We start from the raw sequence: 25,398 nt of genomic DNA, 5'->3' as shown, positions 1-25,398 counted from the left end.
CACCAGGATACATGAACACCAACAAGCCACAAAGATATGACCCTCTAGTATCTTCACATACAGATGAGGAAGGGCACCACTTCAACTGGGACAATGCATCCATCCTAGGCCAAGCCAAACAAAGACATGCAGAAGAATTCCTAGAAGCGTGGCATTCCAATCATAACTCTAACAACAAACCCATCGAGTTAGACCCTATATACCACCCCCAAGAACAGGAAGTGACTTCGCCACAGGAAATAACATTACTAAAGGAAATGACATCACCACCAACCCAAAAAATTCAAAGTAGAAAGCAGGAGGTTTCAGCATTGCTTTGCATAAAGTCCATTGAGATGTTGCCTAGTAAGGTAATGAGACATCTGGAAACCTTTTTCAGCTCAGTGAGCAAACCTACATCCCAAACCTCCTCCAGCCTTAACTGATGTGGTCACAAGTACAGGATTTGAGCTAAACTTAATTTCATAGACAACTAAATTTCCTACATCTTACAGCTGTAGGGAGTTTTAAAACTTGAGCATCTAATGCTTAGCTTCTGCAGATGAATCAGCACTTCTGTTTTAAGCATTGTAATCTGAAAACATCACTGATTTATCTCCCTAGTGTCTCCATGGATAAATATGAACATTTAATGAATAAATCCATCATTGCCAAAGATCTTGGGGTGCCTGTGGGAATTGCTGTAGACTGGATCTACCAACACATCTACTGGATTGATTGTGGCACTAAAACCATATCTGTTGCTGACTATGATGGAAGAAAAAGGAAAGTCCTTTTTGATACTGGCTTGATGGAACCAACTGCAATTGTTACCAATCCACTATCTGGGTATGGAATCATGTTTACTTGCACAGTTTTAATGGCTTTTGCATGCGAAGCAAACAGACTAATGTTTTTCACTTGGGTACTTAGTCTAAGAATATGGTGTCATTGTATATCAAACTTGGAATTTGCAAATTTGAGGGCTTTGTTTTTTAAAAAAACTCCATGTCATCTAAAGACTGATCAATCCTCCAGCTATCATTAACACAAGTCCTGAGCATAACTGAGTCCTGATTAGGAACATGCATTAAAGTGTTTTGTTTTCATACTTTGTTCTAGTTACCTTTACTGGTCAGATTGGGGTGAGCCAGCCAAGATTGAGAAAGCAGGAATGAATGGTAATGAACGTGGTCTTCTAGTGACCAAAGATATTCAATGGCCTCATGGCATTGCTCTTGGTAAGAAGTACACTCCTATGTTTTGATTTTCTTCTTAAACTAGAAGGTGCTGTCATCTAACAAATCATCCTTGTTCGTAGATCTTGTGAAAAGCCGTCTCTACTGGGTTGACTTGAAACAACATAGTCTATCCAGCATAGCCTTAAATGGCCAAGACAGAAGAACTATACTACAGTCACGTGAATTTCTCCCTCACCCTCTTGGAATTGCTACATTTGAGGCAAGTTGGCTTTGTCATGTTCAGCAATGCTAGCATACTTGGTTGAAAACGGTCAATGGTTCAGGCAGCATCTCAGGAGAGCAAGCTAATGGTTAAGTCCAGATAACTCCAGAGCTTGACAGTTACTTTCAGGTTACAGTACCTGATCTTTCCTTGTCTGCTTTCCTAGTTCTGCTTTCATGCAGAAAGCAGAAGGTAGGAAGAAGGGTGAGGATGTCAGACAGGCTTTCAGGGAGCTAGGTTGGAAGCTCAGAGTTAGAACAAACCGAGTTGTAGTCTCTGGTTTGTTACCCGTGCCACGTGATAGAGAGTCGAGGAATAGGGAGAGAGAGCAGTTAAATGCGTGGCTACAGGGATGGTGCAGGAGGGAGGGATTCCGGTTTCTGGACAACTGGGGTCCTTTCTGGGGAAGGTGGGACCTCTATAAAAAGGATGGGCTACACCTGAACCTGAGGGGCACCAGTATCCTTGGGGGGAGGTTTGCTAGTGCTCTTTGGGAGGGTTTAAACTAACTCCGCGGGGGCATGGGAACCAGGACTGTAGCTTTAGGGTACAGGACCTTGAGTGTAGGGAGGTTAGGAATAATGCAGCAATCTCTAAGGAGGGTGCCTGTAACCAGAAGGGTGGATTGAAGTGTGTATACTTCAATGCCAGAAGTATAAGGAATAAGGTAGGTGAACTTGCAGCGTGGGTTGGTACCTGGGACTTCGATGTTGTGGCCATTACAGAGACGTGGGTAGAACAGGGACAAGAATGGCTGTTGCACGTTCCAGGGTTCAAATGTTTTAGTAGGATCAGACATGGGGGTAAAAAAGGGGGAGGCGTGGCATTACTTGTCAAAGACAGTATCACAGCAGTGGAATGGACGATGGAAGAGGACTTGCCATCTGAGGTAGTTTGGGCTGAGGTTAGAAATAGGAACGGTGAGGTCACCCTGTTAGGTGTTTTCTACAGGCCTCCTAATAGTCCTAGAGAAGTAGAGGATAATATTGTGAGGATGATTCAGGAAAAGAGTGAAGGTAGCAGGGTGGTTGTTATGGGGGACTTTAACTTCCCAGATATTGACTGGGAGAGCTATAGCTCGAGTTCATTAGATGGGTCGGTGTTTGTACAATGTGTGCAGGAGGGTTTCCTGACACAATATGTCGACAGGCCAAGAGGGGAGGCTATATTGGATTTGGTTCTAGGTAATGAACCAGGCCAGGTGTTAGACTTGGAGGTAGGTGAGCACTTCGGGGACAGTGACCACAACTCGGTGACTTTTACTTTAGTGATGGAGAGGGATAATCGTGCGCCGCAGGGCAAGAGCTATAGCTGGGGGCAGGGAAATTATGATGCAGTGAGGCATGACTTAGGATGTGTGGATTGGAAAAACAGGCTTCAAGAGAAGAACACTAATGAGATGTGGGGATTGTTCAAGGAGCAGCTACTGCGTGTCCTCGATAGGTATGTACCAGTCAGGCATGGTGTAAAGGGCCTTGTGAGGCAGCCGTGGTTTAGTAAGGAATTGGAGTCCCTTGTGAAAGGGAAGAAGGCGGCATATGTAAAGATGAGGCGTGAAGGTTCAGTAGGGGCGATAGAGAGTTATAAGGTAGCCAGGAAGGAGCTAAAGAGGGAGCTAAGAGAAGCGAGAAGGGGACATGAAAAGTCTTTAGCTGGTAGGATTAGGGAAAACCCAAAGGCTTTCTATAGGTATGTCAAGAATAAAAGGATGACTAGGGTAGGTATCGGTCCAGTCAAGGATAGTAGTGGGAAGTTGTGTGTGGAGGCGGAGGAGATTGGAGAGACATTAAATCAGTACTTTTTGTCAGTATTCACTCAGGAACAGGACACTATTGCTGATGTGAATATGGAATCACAAATAATTAGAATGGATGCCCTGGAAATATGCAGGGAAGAGGCTTTGGGAATATTGGAAAGGATGAATATAGATAAGTCTCCTGGGCCTGATGGCATTTACCCCAGGATTCTATGGGAAGCTAGGGAGGAGATAGCAGAGCCATTGGCCTGGATTTTTATGTCGTCATTGTCTACGGGAATAGTACCAGAGGACTGGAGGATAGCGAATGTGGTCCCATTGTTCAAGAAAGGGAGTAGGGATAGCCCTAGTAACTATAGGCCAGTGAGTCTGACTTCAGTGGTGGGCAAAGTCTTAGAGAGAATGGTAAGGGATAAGATTTATGAACATCTGGGTAGGAATAACGTGATCAGGGATAGCCAGCATGGTTTTGTGAAGGGCAGGTCGTGCCTCACAAACCTTATTGAGTTCTTTGAGAAGGTGACTAAGGAAGTGGACGAGGGTAAAGCAGTAGATGTTGTGTATATGGATTTTAGTAAGGCGTTCGATAAGGTTCCCCATGGTAGGCTAATGCTAAAACTTCGGAGGTATGGCATTGAGGATACATTAGAGGTTTGGATTAGGAATTGGCTGGCTGGAAGGAGACAGAGGGTAGTAGTTGATGGATTATGTTCATCTTGGAGCGCAGTTACTAGCGGTGTACCACAAGGATCTGTTTTGGGACCATTGCTTTTTGTTATCTTTATAAATGATCTAGAGGAAGGACTTGAAAGCTGGGTAAGCAAGTTTGCGGATGACACAAAAGTTGGTGGAGTTGTGGATAGTGAGGAAGGAAGTGGTAGGTTACAGCGGGATATAGATAAGTTGCAGAGCTGGGCGGAAATGTGGCAAATGGAATTCAATGTAGCTAAGTGCGAAGTCGTTCACTTTGGTAGGAATAACAAGATGATGGATTACTGGGCTAATGGTAGGCTACTTGGTAGTGTGGATGAGCAGAGGGATCTTGGTGTCTATGTACACAGATCTCTGAAAGTTGCCACCCAGGTAAATAGTGCTGTGAGGAAGGCATATGGTGTACTGGGCTTTATTGGCAGAGGAATTGAGTTCCGGAGTCCTGAGGTCATGTTGCAGTTGTATGAGACTCTGGTGCGGCCTCATCTGGAGTATTGTGTGCAGTTTTGGTCGCCATACTATAGGAAGGATGTGGAAGCTTTAGAACGAGTGCAGAGGAGGTTTACCAGGATGTTGCCTGGAATGGTAGGAAAATCTTATGAGGAAAGGCTGAGGCACTTGGGGCTGTTCTCATTGGAGAAGAGAAGGTTTAGGGGAGATCTGATAGAGGTGTATAAGATGATTAGGGGTTTAGATAGGGTAGATACTAAGAATCTTTTACCGCTAATGGAGTCAGGTGTTACTAGGGGACATAGCTTTAAATTAAGGGGTGGTAGGTATAGGACAGATGTTAGGGGTAGATTCTTCACACAGCGGGTTGAGTTCATGGAATGCCCTGCCCGGATCAGTGGTGAACTCTCCTTCTTTATGGTCATTTAAGCGGGCATTGGATAGGCATTTGGAAGTTATTGGGCTAGTATAGGTTAGGTAGGATTCGGTCGGCGCAACATCGAGGGCCGAAGGGCCTGTACTGCACTGTATCCTTCTATGTTCTAATCTCTAGACTAAAACCACTCGACTATGCAAGTTTACATCTGTGGATTTTGACACTTTAGAGCTGTTTTGAAAGCATTTGTGTGCCTTTTAAAGGCATGAGCCTGCATTCATCAGCCCTCATTTTAGAACTGGAATCTATTACACCTCTCTATCATCAACTGTTCTGATTTAAAATGGCTTATCTTTTCAGCATTGGTACTTTCCACTAAATGTTCTTCAGTCATTAATTGACTGACCCCAATTTTCTTAAGCTGACTTCCTGATGTGCTACACACTAGCCTACTGTGCTTTAGACTTTACAGGACAAACTTTCCATTAATGTGCTCTTGGTTTAAAATGTATTACCAAAATAGTATGGCTTTTACCTTGCCATCACTCACTGACCAAAGTGATCAAGAGCAAACGAACCTTAATTTGCACTTTCCAAACTAAGTGGGTGTTAATGTGGTGTTTTGCTCAATGTAGTAATGGTTCAGAAATTGTCATCCTTTATCATCCAAGTTAACTGCATTCATTGACAGTTAATTTTCACTTTTTTCAACAAATGTTGTGCAACATCTTATGCCAAATAACTTTCACTTTCAACAACTAGCTCAGAAGTAGCTCATGTCTTTGGGACAAATCTTCTTTTTTTTAATAGGATAATGTCTTCTGGGTTGATGGAGAACAGAAAGCTCTGTATGCAACAAATAAATTTACAGGTTTGGATATCAGGCTTCTAGCTGCCAACTTGACAGAACCTTCAGATGTCACTGTTTACCACAGGCTGACTCAGCCAGCAGGTGAGGAATCCGGGGGCGTTGGCCATTCTGCTAAATTACTTTGAATCTATCTGTTCAAAATGGTGGGGGAGGGGAGAACTCAGTTTCCACTGCAAAATTGTCAGATAAATCAGGGTAGGTAATTTGTCGTCATTTGAGGTTTGGTTGGTCTGCACCAAACTTGATTCTACAAACTGCAATATTTCTCACTTCTGCTTTTCCAAACAGATGCTTCCATCTAGCCCACTGCTGAATGTGAGTCATTCCTCCACCTGCCCATAGTCAATACCCTCATTACTTTCATGTCCTTCTGCAAAATGGAAGAATGAATCTCAAACTTGAGACTGGTCAGGATTTGATCTGAAATAGCAGCATTTCAGTATGACTGAATTTGGGTAGGGTATAAGCTGTTCTATAGCACTGTAATCCCTGGTGAAACTCCTAATTGCATTGGTATGAACTTGGCCACTTTTTTTTAAAAAAAAAATTCTGTACTTGAGCTTCCTGGGAAAAGCCATTTTGTTTTTCAAAAGGTGCATTCTACAGATAAGATCTCTGTGCTGGCCCAGAGCTACTGTCTGAAATCGGGGAAGGATTCTAACCAAATACTTGATTTTGCTTTCTATAAACCTAACTTGATTCCTGGGTCTGGGCTCATGGTGGTCTTTCCAAAAACTGTAACATCTAGTGATTCAGGACCTCCAGTCCTAATGTGTAAATTTTGCAGCATTAACTCTTCAGTTTCTCTAAAATTTCGGTCTATTTACCACTCACCAGCTGTGGATTTAACTTTTCCTTGTTTTTAGACTTAAAAACTAGAGCACAACTAATTAACTTGATGTCAGCTTGTTCAGAAACTCTACCTGCATACAAACTCACCCCTAACCCCAGAACTCAGTTCCCTGACCATTGGTCAGTTGAAGTCCATGTTATCCAAAGGCTAGAACTTCAAAAACCCTAGAGGATCTCTCTCTGATCTAATGAGACCTGATGGTGGTTTAATCTGAAGGTCACATGCCTCCAGGCAAAGGAAGACAGTCGTTCATAACTTCCATGTTGCAAGTTAAACTAAGCTGTTAGCTTGTGATTCTATTGTCCTTTTCCCAATGAAGTGGGTCAGTATTTAAACATCCTTGTTGGAATATTGTATAAATACTTTAACTTAGTCAGTATCTGAAATCTCTGGCCCCAGTTGGCATTCAGCTTTCTGACTTTTACTAGGCAATTACCTAAAATTTCAACTTCCAGGCCAATTTCTTAAGTCCTGGACCCTCTGTCTGCACTGTAAACTGTACCTTCCCTCCATGTGAGCCTTCGAATGAATGAATCTTTCTGGTGGGGTGTCTCCATGTGTAAATTCTGATCTGCAAGTGCTAATTAATTTGTGGTGACTTCAGTTCAAATTTAACTTGGAAACTTAGCTGGCTATTTGTCAGTTTGTTTAGCTTTATTGGATTGGAAAAATCACCTTCCCAATACTCAGGAATTCAGATTGTGAACCAGGTTGAACATCTTTCCACAGGCAAAAACTGGTGTGAGAATCTGAAGACCAGAAGCTGTGAGTACATGTGTCTGCCAGCTCCTCAGGTCAACAGTTATAGTCCAAGATACACTTGTGTGTGTCCAGCTGGAACAAAAATCCAGAAGGATGGATGGCATTGTGGAATGGGTATGTGGGTAAACAACCTAACTTTGTTCTAGAACAATCTAAACTTCATGCCTAATCTGTGTAAGGTGTTATGCAAGACTAGCATCTGAATTTAAGTAAAATCACCAACTCTGGGAATGGCAATAACCACTGTTTTAATCTCTTGGCATTTTTTTAAAGACCTTTAGTTTCCAAAGGTAACAAATTCATGAGTTGCAAGACAATCTAGGACTTGATAAAGATTTTTTTACTCTATATTGCTTAAAATGGATACTTGTGTGCTAAACCATTTTAAGCATGTAGTTTTCCTTAAGTTGCTCTGGACATGCAAAACAAAGTATAATGCTTGACTTGGGTTTTTCCTCCTAGTTGCAACTTGTGGAACATCTGACTTTATGTGCAACAATAGACAATGCATTCCCAGTAGGTGGCTGTGTGATGGTAAAGCTGACTGTGAAGATGGATCAGATGAGCTAACAGAAGTCTGTCGTAAGTTTTTTTTTTTCTTTTTTGGAGTATCCTTTCCACTAACACTTGTCCATAAACAAAACTGGAGGCTAGAATGAAACCAAGCTCAGTCTCTCTGGAGAAAAAATAAGTTAACATTTTGGGTCTGGTGACCCTCAAACTTGGTGCAAGACTTCAAAGTTGAGCTCTTTCTGTCTTAGCCAATTTTCAGCTGTGCAATTTTACCGCTCAATCAAGCTTTCAAATTGCTAAATGTAGCTACTAACTGGCTCCATGCTAGATTTTTTTTTTCAGTGCACTTGCACTGTACAGAAGAGATCCCAAGTGATTGTTTAAAAGAGCATTTTCCCACATTCCAGATGTGGGTTTTATGCCTTTCTAAGGTGGTTGCAGTCTCCCTTCCACTGGGGAAAATGTAGTGCCCAAATGGTGCTTCCAACAGGAGGCAAGGAAGAGGTTTCTACACAATTGACTAGAAACTGCAGCATCAAAACACTAAAATATCATTTTTCTAGGCTTGGCTCCACCTTCACCAGTTCCTGGAGGCAAGTAGGACTGTATATGAAATGCAAAATCAGTGGAATGATTGCAATAACTTGTATATGGTATTCTGATTTGGACCATTCAAAAGAAACTTGTGGTTACACCACAATCAACCCTAAACAACCAGTTTGCCCAAATCTTAAACAGCTTTTTTTAACCTGCCCTTTGGTCTAGGCTGAGTTTGGAACTGATCAGTCATACAGCACAAACTATTTTTTTCAAATTATGGTCAGCATGGACTGATTGGTTCAGTTTGGTCCAGTCACTCCTGCCTGTATTTGGCTCCTGTCCCTCCCCAGTAGGCTCCAACTTGTCCAAATGTCCTAAATTGGTTGATGCAGCTAGTCTGAAGTTCATTCCACAAGTTGCTCTGGTTTCTTTTCCAATTGGCCAAAATCCTTTTTTTTTGCCAGGCTGCATGCAGCCTAAGTGGAGTAGACATAGCACTAGCAGTTAATACTCTTCAGTCGTCTTAAGACATATGCTGATGCATTCAAGTTAAAGCTTAGACATCACTTAAAGCTAGGCATTGTTGCTGGCCACTTGTAATATCTTCCTTTACAACTGTAACTTGCCTGTTTTTATTTTTCTCTATACTGGTTTGTGGATCCTTAATGTTGGTATGTGCCAAATTAAAAGTGCACTTTTTTAACTTGACAATTTTGGATTTCAGATGAAATAACCTGTCTTGGCCATGAGATCAGCTGTGGCCGAGGATCACTTCAATGTGTTCCTATCGCTTGGCGATGTGACGGTGAAAAGGACTGTAGTAATGGTGGTGACGAAGTTGGCTGTGGTAAGTTGGTCTGTCTGTGCTGTCGCTAGAATCTTAAAATTTAGCTATGTTATTTTGATTCAGACTAGTTTTTGGTTTTGTGACCCAGCTAGTGTAACATCCACATTGGTTGGTTAGAACAACATTTTGGACACCTGCTAAAAGTTGCTTTGTCTCCTTGTAATGGAAAGACCTCTTGCCATTCAGAATGGCATTACCATCCAATTAGTATTGATGGTTTCATCTAACGTGAGCTGATGCCATATGAAGCAAAGACTCACTTAGAAACTGGCTTCCACTAGAAATCCATTGATTGTGCCCTGCAGCTAAAGCAATATAAAATTGCTCTTATCCCCCTCACCCCTTTTATGTATTCAGTTGCTTAACCTTTTTACTATCAAACAGCACCAGTTTATAAGTCTTTGCTTTTGGATTTAGATTTTTTTAATAAACTTTTTTTTAAAAAAAAACTAGATTCAGTTTTTCTGGTTTTTTAGTATTCTCAGTCAGTTAGTCAAACAGGACCAGTTTCTCTACTATAATCTGAATCACTGTACCCTTTCCTACAATTTACATTTTTGGCGAGGAATTAATGCGCTTCAGGCCTCTTTAAAATTTCAGAACCAAGCAAATAAGCTTTGAACTAAATAGGTTTCATCTCATTATTAACCAAGAGCTGCTCCAATTTTAACTAATGCATACAACATGAAGTTCTAAGTGTAGAATCCATCTTTGGTTCAACTGCTATAGTGATTTGTGAAGGCTCTTAGCTCATCCTTGTCCACACTGTTTAAGTAAACAGTTGTTTTTCACAACTCCTGATTTGCAACAGTCTCCACTTCTGGAGAGATGAATTAACTGGTTGTCTAACTTAATTTTTCAGGTATAATCACTTGCAACCCGGAAGAGTTTACTTGTCTCAGTGGCAACTGCATTTCTAGAACATTTGTCTGCAATGGTGAGGCTGACTGTGCTGATGGGAGTGATGAAAAGAAATGCACCTCACACACCTGTGGCATTCATGAGTTTCACTGCAATAGTTCAGAGTGTATACCTGCTAACTGGGTATGTGATGGCAATGTGGATTGCAATGACAAATCTGATGAGTCACCAGAACGCTGTGGGCACATGGTCTCCCATCTGCCTGTGGAATGTGCTCCTTATGAGCTCCCATGTGATTCTGGTGAATGTATCCAACGTCGCTGGTTCTGTGATGGTGATGCTGACTGTGGAGATGGAAGTGATGAGGCAAACTGTCGTAAGTAGACAATTGTTTTTCTCTCCTGGGGCTATATTGCATACCAGCTTCAGCTGTCTTAGCACCATTTAGCTGCGCAAGTAAAACTTGTGGCAAAATGACCATCTGATGCAACATTGGCTGTAACTTCAAGCTGTAAGAATAAGTTCTAGATTGCCTTGTTTCAGCCCTAAGGTATTAATCTGCAGGACAGTGTCTTCCTGGACAGCCCTTTCCAACGACCTGCATCCTGACGTAATTGTGAAATGGATAGCTGCAGTAACCTGCACTTCAGTCAGCATGAAATACAGTACCTCAATTGCAGCCAGAATGCATGGACTGTCAAGTCTCTCATACCCTCCTGAAGGGTTAGACTTTAGTTTTTTTAACTTGCAGAATCTGAGGTCCTCCCTGGATCAGCTTCAAAGGGAGTTGAACGTTTTCTCAATACAGCAGCTTGTTTGTGGAAGGAAGTTCTCCTAGTGTGATTTTGATTATTAATGTCAAGAATGCAGACTTTCACCTTGTATTAAGGGTTGCCTCCTGTTTCAATTCTAAGTAATTGTTTGGTCTTTGCTTAGAACTCACCTCGGCCACTCCTGAGACTAGGCTTTTGTCTTATCACAACTTCTGCCTGTGCTATCTGCATGGTAGTACCACAATCCCTTCATTCCACTCTAGATTTTGGACAGCATGTGACTCTAATCATTTTAGCAATACATTTGCTATTAACTAACCCTCTGCCAATCACAATGACAACAGGCTTGAGTTTCCAGCACTAAGAATTGCTGTAAACAATTTGGCCCTAACTTTTTCCTTTCAAATGGGACTTGACTGACTGGTCTGCTTCCACTTGCTGTTTCATACTTTCATGTCACTAATTAAATCTGATTCAGCTCTTCTGAATGGAGCTCTCCAGACATGGTCTCATTGCTCCAGTCAACACTAAGTGTTGACTTGCTGTAGCTGACATTAGGAATTCTCCATTCGAAGTCTAGTGAGACTTCATTTGCTTGCCTCCTAAAGTAGGCAGAATCGACCATATACAAGTGGTCAAGGCCCTGTTTTTTAAAAAAAAAACTGTTCTTCCACTTTTATTCCTAGTCCATCCTTGTAATGACCTGTTAATCTAGCAGCACCCTATTCAGATGTTTGGTCTCCGGGTGAAATGAGGAATCTAGATAAAAGATCTTGTGTGGATCTCAAGAGTAGGCTTAATGAGCACTGAACCCTCCAACCTGGACCAGGAGCCAGTTTAGCTCCTGATGGCTGCTTCACCAACTGAAGGGAGGAGAACCTGGTTTATGTTCATCCTTGGTGATCATTTTTATCCCTCAAGGAGATGGGCAAGCAAGTCAATCAGCAAACTTGATTTGCTTTATCTTCAATTGACTTTAATTTCAATTACTTAGCCAGCAGCATACTTTAGTGACAAATAGATGGTTATTTTTAATTTTAACTGAATTACCACAAACCCAGGAGTCCCAATCTAATGCAAGATTCCATGTGGTACTTCTCTAGGAAGTCTTTCAGAGGCATCCAGTACAGATCTCAGCACCAATTTGCTAATATGACCAATAGAATCATCAGTTGTCATTGGCATGTCTCCAACCCCCACTTTTTGAACTAATCTTCCAATTTAACCAATGTTACTGTTTTCAGCTCCCAAAACATGTCGACCAGATCAGTTCAGATGTGGTGATGGTAACTGCATCCCCAGACAAAAGAAATGTAACTTCCTTCGAGACTGTCACGATGGTAGTGATGAAGTCAACTGCAAGAAAAGTAAGTGAACAGCTCTTGCTTTGTGAAGGCATTATTCTTCTTTCCAATGCTCAACACTAGTGTTGCTGTTCAGTTTCAGAGTGCAGTGGACCTACTGACTTCAGATGTCAAAGTGGTGAATGCATAAACATCACCCTAGTATGCAACCACCAGCAAGACTGTAAAGATTGGAGTGATGAACTAAATGGATGCAGTAAGTGGATAATGTTGAACTCTTCAAGTCTAGTATTTACTAGAGAAGTTGGGATTGCAGCGGAACCACTTTTTTTGCTTAACGTTTTAAACCTAGAATTCAAGTTGAGATGCAAATCTTTTGTTTTACTAAACTTCAGATGGGTTGCTTTTGCAAAGGAGGTGATTTAGGTTTGTTGTGTTAAAGTGCATGTAACTGTCCTGGTTTAATCACACCTAAGGCGGCTCAGTGGGTAGCACTGCAGCTCCTCTGGTTCAATTCTCACCTTGGGCAACTGCAAACTTCAGACTTTCCATTCCATGGGTTCTCTGCTTTCATCACCTGGTCTAAACCTGTCTATTAGACAGATTGAACCTTTTCAATCTATCCAGTGCCCAGCAATGAGGATAGTGGCATTAATCCTTCACTTCCCATGGCAACAGGGATTGGCTGGGGGCCTTCAGAAGGTTGCTATGGAATGGAGTCACAGCCTGCTCCTGCACTACAGGGATTCTAAAGGACAGCATCTATTCAGAAAGTTGGATAACCTTCACAATGAAGGTGCAGAAGCTAGTGCTAATTCCTAGCTTGGAATGGAAGTGGCAGCTTTAAAATCATGGGATGGGCAGTCCTTGGTCAAATGTCCTGAGCACTGCACAATTGTGAGCTCTTCACTCAAAAGCACTTCTAAAATGTAATAGACTGAGTGCTCTATTCTACAGATCAAAATGAATGTTTGAAGAAGAATGGTGGTTGCTCTCACTTCTGCCATGATCTTGTCATTGGTTATGAATGTGAATGTCCTGCTGGTTTTGAACTAATTGACCAGAAAACGTGTGCAGGTAACAATCTTACTTCTAACAATGGCTGCCTAGTTGCCACATAGAAACTAGATCTTAAGCTTAACTTTTTTTGCTTCTTTCCCTCAGATGTAGATGAGTGTCTCCATCCTGGATCCTGCAGCCAAGTTTGTATAAATACAGAAGGAAGTTACAATTGTGAATGCAATGCAGGATATACTACCGATCCAGTTAGTGGAGCCTGCAAGGCAGTAGGCAAGTGTGGTGCTTGGGACAGTCAAATGTTGCTCCATGATTTTACAACTTCATTGTAAACTGTGTGCAGACTGACAAGCTAAACTATATTTTCCTCCCCTCCCTCCCCAATGCTTTCCATTAACCCATAATAACTACTACAGGAGGAGAGGAACCATATTTGATCTTCACAAATCGCCATGACATCAGGAAGCTGGGACTGCATCGCCAAGAGTACACAGAAGTAGTCAAAGAACTAAGGAAAGCTGTAGCATTAGATGCTGATATTGCAGGGCAGAGGATTTTCTGGGCTGATGTGAGCCAACAGGCAATTTTCAGGTAAAGTGAATGTTGCTTGTGCTATTGTGTGCTTTTTGCTATGCTAAAGCAAGCAGTACAAAGAACCTTCCTGCATTAACTTGTTATCAGGAGCTCATCTGCAAGTCAACTTAAAATTCAGTTTGCTGAACTATTTTTTTTCTTCCAGTATGCTCATGAATGAAACAACTGAAGCTCCGATTTTGAAAATCGATGTCAGTTTGCAAATCCCAGTTGGAATTGCAGTGGATTGGATCTATAAACATGTCTATTGGACTGACCGTGGGACCAATACTATATCTGTGGCTACATTTGATGGAAAGAAAAATATCATCCTCTTCAACACTGACTTAAGGGAACCAGCTTCTATAGCTGTTGATCCACACTCTGGGTACTGAATTATTCCTACAATAGAACAACACAACCCAGGAGTAAACTTTTGGACGAACTTAGAAACTTAAGACAGTAACATTTCAGTATTGCAAATTTCAACCTTCGTTGGTACTGAAATCCTTGCTAATTCTAGAGTGGGATCATCCTATTCTTTACAAAGCAGATTGGACACTCTCAATAACAATGGCCCTTTTGGGGGCAATGGTGGAAGCAATTCTCATCCATAGTGGTTAAATAACAATGATTTTCCATGCGTTCATTTCTAAGCTTAATAGATTCTCAAAGACCAAATTCTGTACACTGAATTCATACAGAAGTGATGGTTGAGTGCAAGTTCTAACTAGAAAGATTGCTAATCCTAGTTGTCATCCGTTAACTAAAGTTTGCCTTAACTAAGGCATGGCTGACTTTGTGGCAACACCAAGTCCAGTTCCTGTTTTGGGTTCTAGAGCAGTGCTTGAAATGTGAATGTCACTTGTATAAGGTGGTGCAGTCAATGATAAAACTTAGTTTTGTTTTTGTGGCTAATCACAGGCTGCTTTCTTTCCTCGAAGGTTTATCTACTGGTCAGATTGGGGCACTCCAAAGATTGAGAAAGCTGGCATGAATGGTGTGAATCGCCAAACCTTAGTTGCTACAAAGATTGAGTGGCCAAAGGGCATTTCTCTTGGTAAGTAAACATTTTGATTTAGTGCACCAAAGTGAACTTGCCAGTTGTGAGCTGTATTTTAAAAGCTTTGATTTTGCCCACAGATCTTGTGAAAAGCCGTCTCTACTGGGTTGATGCAAAACTGCATGTGCTATCAAGTGTAGACCTGAATGGTCAGAACAGAAGAACAGTGTTGCAGTCGGAAAAATTCCTTGCACATCCCTGTGCAGTTGCATTATTTGAGGTATCCCCTGTTCTGTGGTTTAGAATGGGGCCTTCTGAAAAGGTCTACACTTAACAATTGAGTTAGAATGTTATCACTTCAGTACCGAAAAGGTGTTGCTGGTTAAAGCACAGCAGGTTAGGCAGCATCCAAGGAACAGGAAATTCGATGTTTCGGGCCAGAGCCCTTCTTCAGGATGAAGGGCTTTGGCCCGAAACGTTGAATTTCCTGTTCCTTGGATGCTGCCTAATCTGCTGTGCTCTAACCAGCAACACCTTTTTCAGCTCTGATCTCCAGCATGTGCAGACCTCACTTTTTACTATCATTCAGTACCATCAAATTCAACAGCTGCTCAGCACAGCTGAAGTTCAATGTAAAATTCCTGCTTCAGTTGTGTGAAAAACTAAGTTTTTAAAACTGCAGATTCTATAAACAGCTGGGAAAGCTCAGCAAGTCTGGTAGCATCTGGAGAAATCAGTTAGGAATGCAGCAAGGCTTCCTCCCTTTTTTAAGGGTCACTGGGCCCAAAACACTCACTGACTTTCTCCTCAGATGCTAGTAGATGGCTGAGCTTTCTCAACCACTTCTCTGAATTCAAATTCCACATTGTGAAAAGTGGACATGAACACTACTCAGGCCATTTTTGTTATTTAACCACTCTAAACTCATCAGGTTAAAGTCTTATTTCTGCTCTTCCACTTGTAGTGTTATCATTGCAAATTTAAGCAACTGAAGCTGCTGGTATTTATAATCAAGACAATGCCATTAAAACTTGTCTGGCTGAGTTGAAAACTGGCATTTTGCTAAGTTTTTCCCCTCTCTCTCACAGGATCACGTATTCTGGGTTGATGCAGAAAACCAAGCAGTTTATGGAGCCAACAAATATACAGGGAATAACATCAAAGCTTTGGCCTCCAATGTGGATGCTCAGGATGTTATCGTTTATCATGAGCTCTTACAGGCACCTGGTAAGAAACCTAGAAACTGTTACCTGACAGCAAAATGGCTCAATAGAAACTTTCTACAAAGCTTCACCATTTGTTTCATGGCAAACTTGTTCTGAGCAAGACTGTCAACTAGCAGCAGTAGTGCAGGATGCCTTTTTTGTATATATCCCAAAGTGCTTTTAAATCTCCATCACAAATATATCTGGTGCCTTGATTTGTCCCACTCAATAAATGTTACAATTGACTGGCATAAGCCAACTTTAGGGTAATGCAAACAATCAAATGAAAGAAGCACTAAAGCGAAGTATGGATTTCTTAAATGTACGTAATGATCCAATGAATCACTAGAGCTGAATTATTTCAATATAATTGATCACATGTCCATATTTAAATGAGTGGCTCAACATGGGGTTGATTTTTGCTAAGCATGTAAGTTAACAGGTAGTTGAGTAAACAGTATGGTAACAGTTGGGTTGTTCATGGTAACAACTTGTTAGCTTGATTCCCATTGAAACTGGATATGCATTTGCAGCAACCATATTGATAAGCAGAAATCAAAATTGGAGTATGCACTTCTAATGTTCAACCTGTGACTCTATTCCCAGGGAAAAACTGGTGTGAGAATGGAGCCTGTGAGTACATGTGTCTTCCTGCTCCTCAAATCAACAGCCAATCAGCAAAATATACTTGTATATGTCCAACTGGAATGGAATTGACCAATGATGAACAACAGTGCCAGCCAGGTAATCTAACAATGCTGCAGAACTTATTACCATAAGCTCCTTTTAGCAGGCCCCTTGGCAAGAGTCAAATGCCCTGTGTCCAATCTAACTTTGATCTGTGGAAAGGAGATGGCTATCATGTTTGTGGGCTATGGCCCATTTATTACAACATAATTAGCTTAATTTAAAATCCAGCAGCGTCCTGTCAAATACAGAAAACCATATCTAAACTTGATAAACAATATTCAACTCCTTCATAATACACCTGAAGGCATTGACCCACTGAACCACCAGTTAGCTCCAGTACTATGATCTAAGACTATGGTGACTTTCCAATGATCATGGCAAAAGTTGATGCTTTCTTAATTGTAGCTAGCTGCCCCAGACTGAATTTGGATTAGGAAATTTTTATTAAACTCTGAACTGTAGCTGTGTTTTTCTTTACAGTATCTACACTCACAACAGCAAATGTGTCTACAATGGCTTCCAGTGTTGCCCCTGAAGAACTTTCCTTCAGCTTATCTACTATGTCACCAACTATCTTGGCTACTTCTAAAGGTAATGGGCTATTAACTAGCAAGACTCCAATGTTCTGCAGTAAAGTAGTGCTAGATAGTAAGCCATGCTACTTCCATGACATTTGACCTTGTTTAATCCCAGAAAAACATAGGGAATTTGTTAAAAGCAACTTGAAATGAGAATGTTACTTTCCTGCACCTTGCAGTATGCAGACTAGATATGCATTCAGTTACAGCCTATCAAATGCATAGGATGCTGACCCAATTTGATGCTGAGCTTACTGTGTGCATATCTCATACCTTTTTAGAAACTTATCATTTTAACTGTTAGACCAAGACTTTAGTGTGACTAGCTTAAACTCTTATTCCCAGGTGTAAAGTCTCATCCTCCTTTTGAACAAAAGTCCAGAGGATCTACAGCTGTTTGGGTCATCTTTATTCTTGGTAAGAACATTTTGTACTTTGTTAGCTGGCTTGACCTCTCTGGTCTAAGGAAAGTATTCAAACTAAGTTTGAAGCAATATATAGGAGTTATTTTTAAGTTTTTTTTTAGTTAAAATTAGTAAGGATTTATTAAACTTTTTTAAAATCCAAATTGTAAGATCTGATCCCTAATATAGTAATGCTACACTTGTTAGTCTGCTGAGCTAGATGTTTTGATTTACTTTTTTTATTCTCATTACACGGTCCCTTTTGGTTTGCATAATGTGTCATTCTTTTTTAAATTTGCAGCACTTCTAATCATCACTGGCTTAGTTGGCTATTTTGGTTGGCAATCCTGGCAGAAGAAGAATGTACAATACACCAGTTTTGAGAATCCAGTGTTTCAGCATAAATCCACTGAGTGAATCAAATAAAATTGTACTTTTCATTTAACCCTGGCATCTCTTGTCTAATTGCAAGACTTAGTTCGTTCATAAACCTGAACTAAATGGTTTCTAGCTCTGGCTAAAAGTGTAAATCGACTGGAAGAGCAGGTGGCTCTGTTGTAACTGCATCCAGTTAATCTGTATTGCAACAATCTTGAGCAGTGTTGCTACAGCAGAATTTCCAAGGGGAAAAGGTTACTTAATGTTTTTACAGCCATTCTTGGAAGATAGAACTAATGGAACTAACTACTTCAATTTCAATCTAATCCAGTTGAGAAACATCTCCATTCTGTCCCTTGGATGGTATTTCCCAAACCAAATGGGCACAGTAACCTAAAAGGTAACACTTACCTGATGGCAACTTGTTTCCTGTAACAAACCAGATGTGGAAGTCAGCATTAAAGTCTAATCACTCTTTTAATGCAACTAGTTGAGCATATTTATATTCACCACCAGTGCACTGTCCAGGCTAAACTTAAGCTGTTGCAGGCTCTTATGCCTTGAGGTCCAATGAGTGAGCCAGTTGTACTTGTGTCATGACTTGAAATACTTTTGGGAAGTCCATACTTGGACAATGCCTCCTCACCCTAGTCAGGTTGATCTCCAAGAATAGACTGCCACAAGGCAACAACTTAGACCCTGTCACACCACTTGCCTCCCTCTTACCCAAAACCAGTTCCCCAATTTGACTAGAACACCAAACTCAAATTTCCTAATTCTCCTCCTTCACTTTACATGTTGCCCCTGACTGGATCTGGTGTATTCCTGGTAGGTATAGCACTGATGACCAGAGACGTGACCTGTAATCAGAAACATTCATCTAGTGAATCTCTAAAGGGCAGTAGGTACTGAAGGGAAATGGAGGTGACTGTGGCAGATTTAAAGACCAGTAACAAGAATGGGGGTCCTTCTAAAGGTCCCTCAAACCACAGACTGTTTAGTATGACTTTCTCCTGTAGAGAAGGAAATTGCAGCTAAAGAACTTAATGGAAAATTACTAAGACATTACTATTTCCAAGGCATTAAAGGTAGATAACTCAGGATACTTATCCAATGTTTGGAAAATATTGGAAGCTAGGGAAGAGACTACTGGGCCCCTAAGAGTTCTCATCAGTGAGAACTGAAGGTTGACCTTTAAGCTGAGGTTGTAAGGAAAAGTCTGGGAACTATCACCAGTGAGCCTTGCATCAACGGTGGGCAAGTGATTGACAGGACAATATTTGCATGCCTTTTGAAAAGGCAAGCACTGATTATGAATGGGCAGCATGACTGTTTTGTTAGTTTGGCTTTTCAAAGTGATTGAAGACAAAGCAATAGGCATTTAATGGACTGGAGTACTTCAGGTTTGTCAGGGTAGACTGGTAAGATTAGATCACATGGGGCCTGGGGAAGTAGCCAATTGGTTGCAATTACCTTAAGGTAGGAGACAATAGAAGTTTGTTTTTCCTGACTGGAGACTTGTAGCCAATGGTGTGCCACAAGGACTGGTGCAGAGTCCACTGCATTTATGCCTAAATGCATGTTGAATATAGAAAACTCCATAGACGCATGCAATGGTCAGTATGACAAACCTTCAGATGCTCCAATGGGCAAGGAGTAGCAGATAGTTTAATTGGGGTGTTGCAGGACTTAACCATGGCATGGTAGGATTCTGGGAGTGCGGTACCTGCAGTCTAGTTGCTGTTCAAGTATACTTCACTTTTTTTTTTGAAAGTGGAACAACTAGTCAAAGTGAGAAAAGCACCTTCTGCACTTATTGGTCACTGCATTGTCTTAAGAGTTGGGATGTCATGTTTGCAGCTGCATGGGACACTTGAGGCCACCTTGAGAACTCTACACTTCTGAGTGCCCTTCTACAGAGAGGCAGTTTGTTTAAAACGTGCAGGTTTTGCTGTGGATGTTGCCATGACTCTAGGGTTTGGGCTACAGGAAGGCTGAATGGGCTGAGGATATTTTTTCCTTGAGTGGGTGAGCTTGCAGCATTTTAAAACATGGGCATGCATAGGGTAAAACCCCAAGGTCACCCTCCTGGGGTGGGAGGAAGAACCTAAATCTCGAATTTTTAAGTGACTGACTGGAGGGGTTACTTTCTCCAGCTCATTCCATATACACTTTCTCTTCCTCCTCCCTCTTTTTTTTCTTTCCCCCACCCCCCACCTCCTGCATGAGGTTATGGATATCTAGATGAATAGAAGGGTTTAGACTCATGGGCCAAATGCAGGCAAATGGAACTAGGTCCAATTGGGACTGTCTGATCAGTACAGGAGTTGGACCAAAGGGTGTTTGTGCTATATGTCTGACTAATGCATCTGATGGCTTCCCCTACTAAATCTTCAACTCAAACCAGAGCAAAAGCTTTGTTCTTGTTTGATATTCCTTTTGGAGATCTAAAGATCCAAGACTCGTGTTGCACTGTCCAATTAGTCATGGGGTTGATCTATATGCAGGACATTTACACTCCAGGTTCATCCTTTTGTAGAGACTTAAGTCGGTCTCAAATACTAATTGAGAATTCCATAACCCTTGGCTTGGTTAACAATTCCCTTTTTTGTATTGTAAACAAAGGAATACTTCCTTTAATCTGAAATGAAGGAGCCAATGTCTGCCTTCACCCTCTGCCATGTTAAGACTGAACAGGGGGACTGGGCCTGTATGCTAACCTCTTTCTTTTCCTTCTGGACAATCTCCACACACCAGAGCCTTTTTTGTGAGGAAGCTTTCCTGCTCACTCGCAGTGCAGTTTTGGCCCAGATGCCTATTGTTTAGCCTCCTGCTGAAGGGCTTGTGCTTACAACATAATTCTCTTCAGTTTGCAGTAAACACTTTTTTTTTTAAATGGAGTCTGGCTCCTTCATCAAACAGATTCTCATTTACTTTCCCATTTCAGCTCCTTCACTGCTCCCTCCCCAACTGTCTCATGGCCAAAAGCCTTGCAACTAGCCCCTCCCATTGTTCAGCAGCAAAGAATGTTGCTCCCTAACACTTGGAGAACAGAGTAAGGCAAACTAGAATTTCAGTTAACTAATGCCTAAGTGTTGTATATTACCCCAATCAAGCTCAAATTTACTTACCAACCAATTTGGGACTTTTTTTATTCAATCAAAAGCTTGTGAAATATCCAAATCACTACCTACACCATTTTCTAAAATTCTCAACTGATACCACAACAGAGAATGCTTAACAATCTGTTTAGGGGCTCAGTGGTAAGCACTGCTGCCTCACAGCACCAGGCAACCAGGCTCCATTCCAGCTTCCAGCAAGTGTTTGTCACTTGTGCATTCCCTCCATAGGAGAAAGTGAGGACTGCAGATGCTGGAGATCAGTGTCAGTATGTAACTGGGAAAACTCAGCAGGTCTAGCAGCATCTGAGTAGGGGTATTGACATTTCTGGCATAAGCCCTTCACCAGGAATGAGGCTTCTGGCCCAAGGATGTTGAGATAAGTGGGGTGGGGCAGAGGTAGCTGGGAAAGTGGTAGGTCAGGAGGATGGAGTAGGTAGTTGGGCAGGGAGCACTGTTCAAAAGGTTGGCTGTTTCTGCTACTTACAAACAGATCACTAATGGTGGGATCTATTTTCCCTCCTAACCCACTAGGCATTTTGGACAGACGATTCCTTTTGCCAGGTCCACAATTCCTGGCACCTTCCCCTGCCATAAGTGCAAAACCTGTACCCTTGCCTCTTTTTCAAGGTCCCAAAGGATCCTTCCACATCCATCAGAAATTTCTGTACTTCCATAAGTCATCTACTGTATCCACTGTACCCAACGTGGTCTTGTCTACATCAGGGAGACAGGACACCAACTTGCAGAACGTCTCTGGGACACCTGCACTAATCACCCCCCACCCCATAGCTAGAACACTTCAACTCCCACTCTGCCAAGGATATGCAGGTTCTGGGCCTCTATCGCCAAACCCTAACCACCCGACACCTGGAGGAAGAACACCTCACTTTCTACCTTCGGAGTCTCCAATCACGTGGGATCAATGTGGATTTCACCCAGGTTCCTCATTTCTTCCCCTGCCATGTCCCAGTCATTACTTTCTAAATCAGCACTACCTTTTTGAACAGTCCTACCTTTTTCCATCTTCCTTATGTATCACTTTCACCCCCATCTTCATCTGCCTATTGCTTTCCCAACTACCTTCCTACCCCTTTCCCATTTATCTCAGTCCCCTTGGGCCATAAGCCTCATTCCTGATGAAGGGCTTATGCCAAAACATCGACCCTCTTGCGCCTCAGATGCTGTCTGAACTGTTTTCCACACTCTGCCTGACATTTTCTGTGTAGGTTTCCTCTGCGTGCTCCAGTTTCCACCTACAGTCCAAAGATGTGTAGGTTAAGTCAATTGGGTAAATTGCCCATAGTGTTCAGAGATGTGTAGGTGAGGTGATTTAGTCTATGGTAATTGTAGACTAATAGAGTAGGGGAATGGGTCTGGGTGGGATACTCTTCAGAGGATCACTCTGGATCTATTGGACTGAATGGCCTGTTTCCACACTAGGGATTCTATGGCAATCCTTTTATAACAGATTCTAACATTTATTCTGTTTTTAGATTAGATTTAGATTACTTAGTGTGGAAACAGGCCCTTCGGCCCAACAAGTCCACACCGACCCGCCGAAGCGCAACCCACCCATACCCCTACATTTACCTCTTACCTATCACTACGGGAAATTTAGCATAGCCAATTCACCTGACCCGCACATCTTTGGACTGTGGGAGGAAACCGGAGCACCCAGAGGAAACCCACGCAGACACTGGGAGAATGTGCAAACTCCACACAGTCATTCGCCTGAGTCAGGAATTGAACCCGGGTCTCGGGCGCTGTGAGACAGCAGTGCTAACCACTGTGCCGCCGTGCTGCCCACTGAAGGCTAACTGACAGGTCTTTTTTTTCTCAGTTTTTACTTCCTATATTTCTGGAACCATTTAAAGACTCTGCAGAATTTTAAATGCTTTGATACCTCCTATCTCTCCAGTGCTAACACTTCCACTTTGTTCTTACTGCTCCCTTTCCAAGATTCCTAAGAAGTGTTTTTTCTCTGTTTTGACAAAGCATTTGCTTAGTTTATCTTCCAGACTCTGTAAACTCACCTGATTCTGTCTGTAATGAATACACACTCTTTCCTTGCTAATCTTTTGGACCTAGTGTAGCTTCTCACTGCCTTGTTTCATTTTTTATTTTTCCTTTTTTTTTGATCTAGGTCACTTTTTACTTGGAAGCAACCTTTAGAATTCAGTGAGCTTAGACTTGCTGCTTCTCACTGGTATTGTGGATTCCTCCTTTCCCTCCCACCAGCCCTGTCCCCCTCGCAACACTGGTCATGCCTTGAGTTCTTTTAAAATAAAACCCTAAGCTCATGTCATCTGTCTGATTTTTATTTTTATTTTGTTGTTGTTCATGCTGTCCTCACTAAATCTCCAAGCTTTAAAATATCATACTCCTTTGGCCTACATTTTCTTCCACTTCAAGCCATAATACATCTCTAAGGCTATGTTGCCTTTTAGCCTTGTAATAAATTCAATCTGTAATTTTCCCTTTCAATCTCCTAATCTTAGCTTCCTCCACTTCTCTCTTCCTAAAGTATCTCTTTTCCTATTCAAAGAGCCTCCTCAACTTCCCTATAATCAAGTGTTTAGTTTCTATGCCTTTCAACATTTCTCCCTTGCTCTGACATTTATTTTTATCGGCTTGTGCATTGAAGTTCAACATTAACATTAGGCTAGCCTTTAAGATATTCTGCTATGCGCACACTGCATGGAGTTCAAAGCTTGTCTAATGACTGTCATGATCCTAATATTGCTTAGTGAATTAAAAGGATCATGTATTATTTTGAGGACATTGTTAGAGGCTGGGCCACGTAAGCTGATGCTTGGTTATTAATTGCCTTTTGAACTGCTCCAGCAAACTAGTCACTGGCTTCAAAAACTGCAATGAAAACTTAAAAATTTAATGCCACATGTTTCGATCTAAGCACCAGGAATGGCAATGATTCTAGTCCTATTAATTCTGCAAAATCCTCTTTCTAACACCAAGGGTGTGATCAGGAGAGCTTTCTATAGCAACAACTCAACACTAATTCTTAATGATTATCTTACACTATTTTAAATGCCTAAATCTAAGTAACTGCTGATTGAACTTCTCAACTCGATCACATCAAGTAGCAACGGAAAACCCTACATGACCTGATCCTCTCCAACCTACCTGTCTAATTGTATCTGTAGATGGGAATTTATTCATCTCAAATTATATCCTCTACGATGCTGGAAAATTGCCCGAGGGTGTCCTTTTTTTAAAAAAAAATGAAGTAGTTGCACCCTTAATGCTCTTGTGAGCTTCCAGGATCTTAATCCAACGATCGTTAAGCAATAAGCTGAGAAGGGTCATTCAAAACCTCAAACAGTCCTAATAGCGAAAGTGCTCAAGATCAGAGAGAAAGTGTGCAAAGCAGAACAGACGGACAGAGATGCCCTGTTCTTGAGACCGATCCCTCAGACTTATCGTTCAATTCTGCCACAAATCTCACTGCAGCCCATGTCACTCAAATAAGATTCTATTTAAATTATTTTTCATTGAGCCCTTATTTATGTATATAAGCACATGTAAAGCTTGGCTCCTTCATTTTTTTCATTGTCCTTTCTATTGAAGAGCATTTCTTTTTGGTAATGCTTAAGCTCTTAATGGGACTTGTAAACTTCACATAGTCTATGGACAGCGATAGATTTACAAGCTATCCTCCAAGCCACACATGGATCTATCTTACCATTTCTTCGCTGTTGCTGGATCACAATCCTGGAAAACGCTGATAAAATGATATGAGCACCTGCAGCAGTTCAAGAAGGTGTTTATCCCCATCTTCACTTCGGAATACACTTTTAAAAAAACTTTGTTCTAGACATCTTGAATACTTCAAGAGTCTGCTCTTAACTAAGGCATCACACCAGAATTATTGCGGGAACCGGGTTTCTTGTGAGGAGGGCGAGTAGATGAAGAATAACTGATAAAACAAGAATAAAGAACGTAAGCTAAAGAATTCAGCTTGTTTGTTTTTGTAAAATAAACTTTTCGTTTTCACTTTTATGAAATGGAACTGTTAAGTTTGTAGACTGCACCTGTACAGATTATCCAAAGGACATGGGCGGAGAGTATTTCGTTCAGTTAATCGAATGCTGGATAATCGATGCCGGATAATGTGGTTAGCCTCGCCTCCGGACCTTGTGAGCTTGTTCGGATGATCCGAAGTTTGGTTAATCGAATGCCGGATAATTGAGGTTCCTCTGTATTTGATGATATTACATTGGTGCAATGATGAAAACAAGAAAAGTAAGCATTAATTGTGAATCCCAATAGTGTGGAAATAAGCCATTTAGCCCATCAAATCCACATCAACCCTCCAAAGAGTTTCCCACCTTCTGCCATATCCCATGT

General features: G+C 41.5%; 1 protein-coding gene across 1 annotated transcript in view; it reads left to right on the top strand.

Moving 5' to 3' along the window:
• LOC132826271 (prolow-density lipoprotein receptor-related protein 1-like) overlaps positions 1 to 17,947 on the top strand; it is a gene marked incomplete at its 5' end in the record, with an annotated part of 36,592 nt that extends 18,645 nt beyond the window's left edge. Inside the window, 20 exons of the mRNA XM_060842035.1 lie at positions 604 to 828; positions 1,102 to 1,220; positions 1,301 to 1,440; positions 5,547 to 5,688; positions 7,190 to 7,336; positions 7,685 to 7,804; positions 9,000 to 9,122; positions 9,985 to 10,359; positions 12,001 to 12,123; positions 12,197 to 12,316; positions 13,018 to 13,137; positions 13,225 to 13,350; positions 13,497 to 13,668; positions 13,817 to 14,038; positions 14,595 to 14,710; positions 14,794 to 14,933; positions 15,742 to 15,880; positions 16,465 to 16,602; positions 17,029 to 17,139; positions 17,832 to 17,947. Of these exons, the coding sequence (XP_060698018.1) occupies positions 604 to 828; positions 1,102 to 1,220; positions 1,301 to 1,440; positions 5,547 to 5,688; positions 7,190 to 7,336; positions 7,685 to 7,804; positions 9,000 to 9,122; positions 9,985 to 10,359; positions 12,001 to 12,123; positions 12,197 to 12,316; positions 13,018 to 13,137; positions 13,225 to 13,350; positions 13,497 to 13,668; positions 13,817 to 14,038; positions 14,595 to 14,710; positions 14,794 to 14,933; positions 15,742 to 15,880; positions 16,465 to 16,602; positions 17,029 to 17,139; positions 17,832 to 17,947 (3,034 nt within the window). The remainder of the gene's footprint in view (positions 1 to 603; positions 829 to 1,101; positions 1,221 to 1,300; positions 1,441 to 5,546; positions 5,689 to 7,189; positions 7,337 to 7,684; positions 7,805 to 8,999; positions 9,123 to 9,984; positions 10,360 to 12,000; positions 12,124 to 12,196; positions 12,317 to 13,017; positions 13,138 to 13,224; positions 13,351 to 13,496; positions 13,669 to 13,816; positions 14,039 to 14,594; positions 14,711 to 14,793; positions 14,934 to 15,741; positions 15,881 to 16,464; positions 16,603 to 17,028; positions 17,140 to 17,831) is intronic.
• Between the last annotated feature and the right edge of the window lie 7,451 nt (positions 17,948 to 25,398).

The sequence above is a fragment of the Hemiscyllium ocellatum genome, chromosome 2 (genome assembly GCF_020745735.1).
Source record: "Hemiscyllium ocellatum isolate sHemOce1 chromosome 2, sHemOce1.pat.X.cur, whole genome shotgun sequence".
NCBI classification, from domain to species: Eukaryota; Metazoa; Chordata; class Chondrichthyes; order Orectolobiformes; family Hemiscylliidae; genus Hemiscyllium; species Hemiscyllium ocellatum.
The sequence above is the reverse complement of the archived record's forward strand: the minus strand, read 5'-3'. Positions and strand labels throughout refer to the sequence as shown.